Source organism: Protobothrops mucrosquamatus, unplaced genomic scaffold (genome assembly GCF_001527695.2).
Source record: "Protobothrops mucrosquamatus isolate PMUCROS unplaced genomic scaffold, P.Mucros_1.0 scaffold_165, whole genome shotgun sequence".
Lineage (NCBI taxonomy): Eukaryota > Metazoa > Chordata > Lepidosauria > Squamata > Viperidae > Protobothrops > Protobothrops mucrosquamatus.
This window is the reverse complement of record NW_015386241.1, coordinates 168,103-177,853: the sequence shown is the minus strand read 5'-3', so window position 1 is coordinate 177,853 and position 9,751 is coordinate 168,103. Positions and strand designations below refer to the sequence as shown.

The 9,751-nt window shown below is 43.1% G+C and overlaps 1 protein-coding gene across 1 annotated transcript in view; it reads left to right on the top strand.

The window, feature by feature from the left end:
• Positions 1-9,127, top strand: part of PEX5L (peroxisomal biogenesis factor 5 like) — a 53,568-nt gene extending 44,441 nt beyond the window's left edge. The window contains exons 8-14 of the mRNA XM_015821515.1: positions 1,093-1,209; positions 2,945-3,088; positions 4,074-4,144; positions 7,510-7,707; positions 7,920-8,085; positions 8,670-8,827; positions 8,923-9,127. Coding sequence (XP_015677001.1) covers positions 1,093-1,209; positions 2,945-3,088; positions 4,074-4,144; positions 7,510-7,707; positions 7,920-8,085; positions 8,670-8,827; positions 8,923-9,127 — 1,059 coding nt within the window. The remainder of the gene's footprint in view (positions 1-1,092; positions 1,210-2,944; positions 3,089-4,073; positions 4,145-7,509; positions 7,708-7,919; positions 8,086-8,669; positions 8,828-8,922) is intronic.
• Positions 9,128-9,751: the final 624 nt, after the last annotated feature.

Genomic DNA, 9,751 nt, shown 5'->3' with positions numbered 1-9,751 from the left:
ACCTGGGAGTACTGTTCCCCTCTCTTAATCGCCAACCGGTGCTCATGCACCCTGGTCCGTACTCTCTTGGACGTCTCCCCTACATAATTGGCAGGACAGTTCTTGCACTCAATCTTATACACGACTCCCGACTTCTCCACTGTGGGGAGGGGGTCTTTGGGTCTCATCACCTTGGACCTCAGGGTTTGGTTGGGTTTATCAGCACAAGTTAAATTATCAGCACAATTACCCAGGAGTCAACCTCCAGCTTTTAAAATTTTTAGAGTTTTAAATATATATATATATATATATATATATATATATATATATATATATATATATATATATATATATACACATACATACATATATAGTGCATATGTTTACATACATACATATATAGTGCATATGTTTGGGTGTACTGAGTCACTTATACCAGTTATAAATCACTTTTTTTTAGTGCTGTTGTAATGGTCATTAAATTATTGTAAGTGAGGACTACCTGTATCTCAAACTTACAAACTGGGATGAGTGTGTACAATGACCATCTAAGTTAATCTTCCCCTGGCACCTTTACAGGTGTATTGGGATTAGAACTTCAAAATTTCCAACTTCCATTCAGGCTGACTGAATCCCTGGGATTCCCTAGGCTGTGTCCATACAGCAAGTTTACCTGAGCCAAGTAAAGATCTCAAAGTGTGTAGTTTGCATTTGCAGTGTGTGTGGATTCTTTAATTTAACTTGTGCTGATTTGTGGCTTTGTTACTATGAACTTGTGGGTCAGTTATATTGTGCCAAGCTGAAAATAACTCAGTTATGAATACAACCTAAAATTTACATCTTCTCCACTGGAAAGTTTCATCTTAAGATCTAGAGACCTTTAGTAGATGTCAAAATATTGTCACATGTATCACACTGGCATCACACAAATGGTGCCACTTATACCTTTGCTCGTCCCCTCCAAAGAATGACTGCATTTAAAGATGTTTGAGGTTCTGGATTTTCGATTTTGAAAGTAAAAAAATAACTTGGAGATGCCCTTAATCTAAAGGAATTGTTTCTTCCATTCTATTTCTTCCATGTTTTATCATTGTTTGGTTCTCTTCTCCCTAGTCAGACACAGAGTTTTGGGACAAGATGCAGGCAGAGTGGGAAGAAATGGCTCGCAGAAAGTGGATTACAGAAAGCCAAGAAACAAAAGGACAAGTGCCCGTCTCCATTAATGAGAAGGTAACCTGGGATTGTAGAAGAACAGAGAAGAACATCTTTATGGTGGTCCCAGATCGGTAAAAGGCAAATTTGCACATTATCACGTAGGATCTGATTATCTAAAGCAGGGCTTTTCAACCAGTGGTACGGGTACCACCTGTGGTACATTGGCACCTGGCAGGTGGTACACGACCATCCTAGAAAAGTGGTAGCGGGGGAGGGGAATGAGCTGAACCGGTGGCAGCACCGCACAAGCCTGAGCGAGAGATGGCTGGAGCTGCAGGGCTGTCAGGGCTCAGCAGAAGCGCTATCAATGCCGCTTTCCAGCTGATCGGCGCTTCTTCGGGGCTGTCAGGGCTCAGCAGAAGCGCCAGGATCAGCACTTCTTCGGGACTGTCAGGGCTTAGTGGAAGCGCCAGGATCAGCGCCAGGCTCCACCTGGAGCTCGGCGCTGATCCTGGCATTTCTGCTGAGCCCAGAAGAAGCGCCGATCAGCTGGAATGTTGCAGCATCTTCAGGGTCTTGTGATTTACATTCAGATGCTTGGCAACTGATTCATATTTATGACGGTCACAGTGTCCCAGGGTCATGTGAAGTGACCAAAACCTGCTGCAACCACCCAGCAGACGGGGAGGAATAAAAACCAAACACCCCCCACCCACCCCCACTGCCAATCCTCAACAAAAATGCTCACAACAATGAAAACCTTGGACAAGAGGAAGAGTGCAACCGGGCGCTGTCTTGCTCGGCTGTGGCTTGGGGGGCATTTTTTTCAGTGCCATTGTAACTTTGAACAGTCACTAAGCGAACTGTTGTAAGTCGAGGACTACCTGTACTTTATCACTTTTTTACTTTTTTTTTTGTTAGCAAGTTTTTGACACCTTGCTAGGTGACAGGTGGTACTCGGATGTTGCCATATCCTAAAAGTGGTACAATGGGTGAAAAGGTTGAAAAGCCCTGATCTAAAGGACCATCTAGCCCCAGTAATTTCAATGATCTGATGCAGTTGGCTCGCTTTGAATTAAAAATGGTCACCTCTTAAGACCCAGGAAATGGGCCTTCTCTTCAAGGCACCTACCCTGTGCCCCTATGAGATTACCTCCTATCATGGATCAATTTCAGTGAACCTCTTTCTAAGGAACATGGTAGCTTGTGTGATTAGGATGCTGGGATGGAAGTTAGCTAGCCCATGTTCAAGACCCAAGTGCTGCCGTGGAGCAGGGTTGAGCTCCTGTCCTTTGTTCCAGCTCCTGCTGGAATCATGAAACTGAGCCCCCAGCTCAGTTATGTCATTGGCTAATCCTTTCAACCCGGAAGCGCCTCAGTGCTTCTGACACAAGTGCAAGCCCCTTTTTAACACGCAAAAAATTGTAAGTTGAGGAAGCAGAAAAATAAAGGAGGAAATGCATTGTGTGCAATTCCAGTTACTGTTATCTTGTTTGTACTGTAGCTTATTTGATACATAAAACATTTTCAGAAGAAAAAAAAACTAACCTTGTTGGTCATACAGATTCTCCAGTCCCATGGCTGAAAATAAGCCACTGCATATAATAATGTGCAGGCTGTTCAGACCACTTGCCAAAAACACCTTCATGAATAAATTAAAGGCAATAAATGATTTAATTTTAATGTAGTCAAATTTTTAATCCCAGGCTCACTGAGACTTTCTTGTGAATAGATCTCCATAAGATTGTGTGGATAGTTTTCTGTGTAAGATTCCGTATCTAACTGCCAACACTTTAATTTCCTTTTTTAGGGTTATTACTTTCACACTGAAAATCCCTTCAAAGATTGGCCTGGTGCTTTTGAGGAGGGACTAAAAAAACTGAGAGAAGGAGACTTGCCCCTCACCATCCTATACTTGGAGGCAGCTATTCTCCAAGACCCACATGATGCTGAGGTATCTACCCTGATGAATATATGAAACGAGTCAAAATTCCCTTCAGAGTCTTTGTCAGTTGTGAAGAAACAGCTTTGGATTTCTTGGTGCTCTCTGAGCTTGGTTATTTGCTTGCAAACCTTTAATTACCCAACTAGGTAACATCATCAGTGTGAGTGAGTGTGGGGCTTGCTCTCTGTTTATATACATTAGCTTGCCCCTCCAGTTTTTGTGGAAGTATGGTTTTCTTCCTTATTAATGCCTTGATTAGAGTATTACTTGATTCCTTGCTCATTGTTTGAAACAGTTTTTCTTGTCATCCTCTATCCTACCTACAGACATGCTGTCAACTTAATCAATGGGAACAACCTTGAAAGAGAGATATTTATATCAGAATATTCAACCATTCCTCCCTTTTCGGCTTTCTCCGCTTTGGAGAAAAAGTCCAAATATATTTCATAGCTTCGATGCTTTTTCACATATATAATTTGAATGTGATAACACTATTTTATATTCCCTTGAGCACCAAATCTTTGAGTCCAGTTGGAATTGATATCTTCCTGATTTGGTTCTGTAGCCAACATTCAGGATTTAGAATGGAGAGGATGATGTGGTGGAATGTAGTCTGGATTCCCAGGAAGGAGGGGCTGCATGTGAGAGGAAGAAGAGACAGAGAAGTTTAGATGGTTTGTGTGGGAGAAAGAGAGTGAAGGAGGCTCCTCCCTAAGAGTTCCCAGTTTATATGTTTAATGGTACAAGTAGTCTGCTTTAGTTTAGCAAGATTTCTGTCTGTGGGTCAGGAACAATAAAGAAAACTGCTTAGAAACCCAATGTGTCTTTCTTGATTTTTGAGTCTGACATCAATCTTGCCAAACTAAAGCAGACATTTTGCAGCCTTCCTTTTTAAAATAAAGATCTACGTGACATTCATAACAAGAGAATATTCCAGAGTGTATTATGCTGGTTTATTAGGCATGGAATAATCCTTAAACTCCCCATTTTGCAGGCCTGGCAGTTTCTTGGAATAACCCAAGCAGAAAATGAAAATGAACAGGGAGCCATAGTTGCCCTCCAAAGGTAAGTGATCCAAATGGTTGTCTTATTGCTTTCAGAGGGAAAGAGAGTGTTTCCATAAATCATGGACATATCTTTAGGAGACTGGAGGCTAAAACATATGAAGACCAGTTGTTAGAATTGGGTATGTCTAGTTTAATGAAGAGAAGGACTAGGGGTGACATGATAGCGGTGTTCCAATATATAAGGAGTTGCCACAAAGAAGAGGGAGTCAAGCTATTCTCCAAAGCACCTAAGGTCAGAACAAGAAGCAACAGATGGAAGCTTATAAAAGAGAGAACCAACCTAGAACTAAGGAGGAATTTCCTGACAGAACAATTAACCAGTGGAATGACTTGCCTTCAGAAGTTGTGGGTGCTCCAACACTGGAGGTTTTTAAGAAGAGATTGGATAACTATTTATCTGAAATGGTAGAGAGTCTTTTGCTTGACCAGGGGGTTGGACTAGATTACCTCCAAGGTCCCTTCCAACTCTGCTATTCTGTTATTCTTAGTTTGGATTGCTGGAGATGGATTCAGATTTGACGTTGTTAAGAACAATTTCCACCTTGGTTGAAGAAATATCTATGGCAATACAAGGAATATTTTCCATAAATTATCAATACTTTTGATTTTGCCTTTCAGTTTCATAGGATATCATATTGATAATGATCCATCCAGCCCAGAACTGGATATGCAGGTAGTCCTCGACTTACATCCGTTCATTTAGTTCATTTAATGTTGCAATGGCACTGAAAAAAAATGACTTATGATCGTTTTTCTCTCAGCTGTTGCAACATCCCCATAGTCACTTGATCAAAATTTGGATGCTTGCCAACCGACTCATATTTATGACGATTGCAGTGTCCTGAGGTCATGTAATTGCCTTTTGTGAACTTCTAACAAACAAAGTGAATGGGGAAGCCAGATTCACTTTACAACCATGTTACTAACTTAACAACGGCTGTGATTCACTTAACAATTGTGCAAGAAAGGTCACAAAATGGGCCAAAACTCACTTAACAATTATCTGACTTAGCAACAGAAATGTTGGGGCTCAATTGTAGTCGTCAGTCGAGGACTACCTGTAATAGGAAAGATCCCTGGTTTTGACAGTGAGAGACTTCAGTCGCCATGCCCTGCAAAGGGCAACTGAGTTAACTCAGGATCTTAGGGCCTCCCTAGCAACATAAACTTATCCCAGATTATTTTTTGTCCACCCTGCTTACATGCCTTCTTCAGCCTAGTCTTACACATGGTTCCATACAATCTACTGGGTTGGGAGTAGGTGGCCTGTCAGTACCTGCCCCAGCTGGTCCGTCAGGAAAGCAAAACTCTTGACTCCATTGAGTTGAATCAAAAGAAATTTTACTAAGGGAAAGTGATTGCAGTAAAGTCAGGTGGAATCTGAAGGTCCCGTGCAAAGCACAAAGCGATTCTTTTGTTTCCCCAAACACCGGCAGCCAGTGTTATGCCACAAGGTCGTTTTGAGAATACTGAGGTGCTGGGCAGATAATATGTCACTCTCAGGGCATGATGGCCTTGAAACCAGGCTGGAACTGGCTGGGAAGGAGTCTACTCCATCTCCGAAGACAATCCCCCTCCCTAATTCCCAAGCAGTTACAGCAAAAGCAAAAGCATGCAAAAAATGCCAAGAAGCCTTCCTCCCCCCCCCCCCCAAACAGAATGACAGGACACAACGGTGTGTCCCGTTGTACAATACAGTGGTTCCATTGCTGGGCAGGTCATTTCAATTGGGGATATGGGCATCAGTGGGCACTAGTCAAACTGCTCCAGTGTGAGATGCCAAACTGCTTGGTACTCCTTCTGCTCCACTCGCATCTTAGCAATTACAAGAAACTGCTAGGAGAGGTTATCGACTTGTTGAGGATCAGTGTCAGGATGCTGATGACACTCTTTCATCTTCTAGAGATGTGGTGGGGGCCCTTTTGTATTTTCTGGGGGGGAGAAAAATCATCATTGAATCGCAGCAGGATGGAGATGCCTGCTATAAATTCCAAGCTCTGACTTAAAAGGATGGCTTTATCCCCTGAGAAATCCACAGTGCTGGAACAGGTGGAAGGAAAAAGATGAAGAGCATAAGTGACAGCAAGGTGGATGCTCTGGATCAGTGATGAGTATATCCTATGGAAGACCTGAAACACCAGATTTAAAATCATCTGTGCGACTACTAAGAACCAACACTGTCACAATGGTACACAATAAACCAACTGCCTGAAAAAGCAGCCCCCCCTAACTTTGATGTTTTGACTGATAGCTATTACTTATCAATAGATACAGGCAATGGCCTTGGGAATGAATGAATGAATGAATGAATGAATGAATCTTTATTATCAAAGTATAACATGTATACAGTGAGATTGGCTGAGCCTCCCTCCGTGCCCCCCCCACAACTCACAGTGACTACAACCCCACCAACTTATTACACCCTGTGAGCTAATTGCACAGCATGCCGGCCTCACGAGTCTATCATGCATAAAATTATGTCCCATTCAAGAGCCTGACAGCCCATGGATAGAAACTGTTCTTCAGCCTGCTGGTACGGCTGGCTATGTTTCTATATCTCCTACCCGATGGTAGGAGAGTAAAGAGGTACCAACCAGGGTGTGAGTCATCCCTGAGAATTTTCCTCACTCTGCCAAGGCAACGGGCCCTGGCGTTGTCATCCAGTGGTGTCAGGGGACAGCCCACAATGTTTTGTGCCGTGCTCACCACCCTCTGTAATACCTTCCGGTCCACGGCTGATAAGCCAGCATACCAAACCACAATACAGTGTGTGAGGATGCTTTCAATAGTAGACCGGTAGAAGAAGGTCATGAGTCATCATTCTACCCCAGTGATGGCGAACCTTTTAGAGACCGAGTGCCCAAACTGCAACCCAAAACCCACTTATGCATCATTGGGTGCCGGGTGGGTGTGCCCCATTGAGTGGGTGTGGCCCATTGGGTGGGCATGGCTGCGGTCATAACAGCAGACTGGGTGGGAGTAAAAAGTTCAATCAATCAATTCCAACTTTGCAAGATCTTTTTTTTCCCCGCAAGAAGTTGAAATTGACTGATTAATTGAACCCCTTTTTTTTTTGTACACAGCGGCGGAGGCCTAAAGCGAAAAGGTTTTATAAAACCCAGCTGAAGGCCTAGGACTGGAATGACGACGCGCATGCCCACAGAGAGGGCTCTGAGTGCCGCCTCTGGCACCCATGCCATAGGTTCGCCACCACTGTTCTACCCTATTCTTCCGCAAGGAAGTAGAGTCTCTGTCCACCCAGTTTCATCTGGTACATCAGTTGTCGCCCTGGTGACAGTAACTCCATGCCTTTAGCCCACTGAGAACTATCTGCTTAACCAACTTTCCTTTTCCCCTGCTCAGGTGCTTAGAGCTTCAGCCAAACAACTTGAAAGCTCTCATGGCCTTAGCCGTGAGCTTCACAAACACTGGCCACCAGCAGGAGGCCTGTGAAGTCTTAAGAAGCTGGATCAAACAGAATCCCAAGTACAGATTCCTCTTCCGAAGCAAGAAAGGTTCTCCACCGTTGGCCAGGAAGATGTCAAAGACAACTGATGAAAGGTAACAATAATCCCAGATTAACTGATGTACAAGCAAAATTTGGGACACTGGAACATCGCCCAACTCAACCTGCATTTAAATCAATGTTTTCCGTGAAGAAGGGAGGGAGACACGGGAGCAAATGAATTCTACCATCTAGTCTGAGGCCTGGGTCATAGTATTCATTGCTCTTATGTTACTCTACATTTATCTCCGCACTATATTATTTCTAGTTCACTGCTGGAAGAGGTGAAGGAGTTGTTTCTTGAAGGAGCTCATCATAATGGTGAATTGATTGACCCAGACTTGCAGACGGGACTTGGAGTGCTCTTTCATCTGAATGGGGAATTTAACAGAGCAATAGATGCATTCAATGCTGCCCTCACTGTGCGCCCAGAGGTAAGTTTGGCACTTTAGCATTAAAATGTGTACTTCTCTCTGTTGTCCAATGTCCTTTAAACTATTAATTAGTGTTCGTTTTAGCCATGAATGTGTCTAAAGTGAATTGTTAATTGCAAGCCCCTTTTTTAAATAGTTTAATAGTCTCCCAAGTCTAGCTTGCCTAACAAAAAATTAGGAATGAATCTCAGAAAATTATCTTGAGTTACATGCCATACTAGTGAAAGGAGAAGACATTTACTGTTATCCATATCATACCTTAGAATAACAGAGTTGGAAGGAACCTTGGAGGTCTTCTAGTCCAACCCCCTGCTCAGGCAGGAGACCCTTATAGAATCATAGAATAACAGGGTTGGGAAGGGACCTCAGAGGTCTTCTAGTCCAACCCACTGCTCAGGCAGGAAACCCTAGACCATTTCAGACAAATGGTTGTCCCATGTCTTCTTAAACACCTCCAGTGTAGGAGCATTGACAACTTCTCCCCAGATACTCACTCAGATACCTTCATTTGAATAGAATGAGCAAAAAAAGAAAAAAAGAAAAATGTCTGCACCAATATTATATCCGAATTGTTGTCTTGTCAGGATTATGCGTTGTGGAACCGTCTAGGTGCAACCTTAGCAAATGGCGATCGAAGCGAAGAAGCGGTAGAAGCCTACACCCGAGCATTAGAAATTCAGCCTGGCTTTATCAGATCCAGATACAATTTAGGAATCAGCTGCATCAACCTAGGCGCATATAGGTAAGTACGTCCATTATGCATTTTGGTTGTTGGATATGGTGGAAATTGTGGGTTCTTTTTGTACGTGTTTTGCTGTTGTTTTTTCTAATCTGCAGAGAGGCAGTGAGCAACTTCCTCACAGCTCTCAATCTGCAACGAAAGAGTCGGAATCAGCAGCAGGTGTCTCATCCGGTAATTTCAGGTAATATTTGGGCTGCTCTCCGGATTGCGTTGTCTATGATGGACCAGCCAGAACTCTTTCAGGCTGCTAACGTGGGTGACCTGGATGTGCTATTGAAAGCGTTCAACATCGAGTCTTAACTACAATCGCTCTAGTCCTTCTCACTCACCTCTTCCAAATGAATCATATAATCCTCTACAATACTGTAAGAGAAAAACCTCATTACATTTGTAACTGGAACACCCAACACCAACAGAAACGATTTGGACTGCTTTCCAGTGTGAAGGTTCTGCAGATCCCATCAGATCTTCAGAAAAAAAAATGTTCACAAGCACAACATTTTGTAAATACCACCTGATGGGGCTTGGGTGTTCGTGACGGAATGAAGAGAAGAACAGCTATCTTGATAAGTTAACAACACTTCCAGAAACAACCTTGCTTGCATGTTCTAAACAACACCCGTAGGTACAAAGAAAGGAAGGTTGCTTTACCATGCTACAGAGACTCAAGAGCACATAAACCAGGAATAAAGGGCAAGTTTTCTTAAAGACTTCTTCTGGTCCACTGGATCTGCTGCCCTGGACCCCAGAGCATCAGTGGGGAAAATTGGTAACTCAAGGTTCATTTTCCACAGATGTGATCTTCAGTATATGTGCATGTTAGATAGCTGTGTTTTCTCCATAAATGTATTAAACTGGCAGATACCTAGGGATTTAAATTATATTAGCCGAATTCTTATTCTGAAAGCTGACCCTGTGAACCCC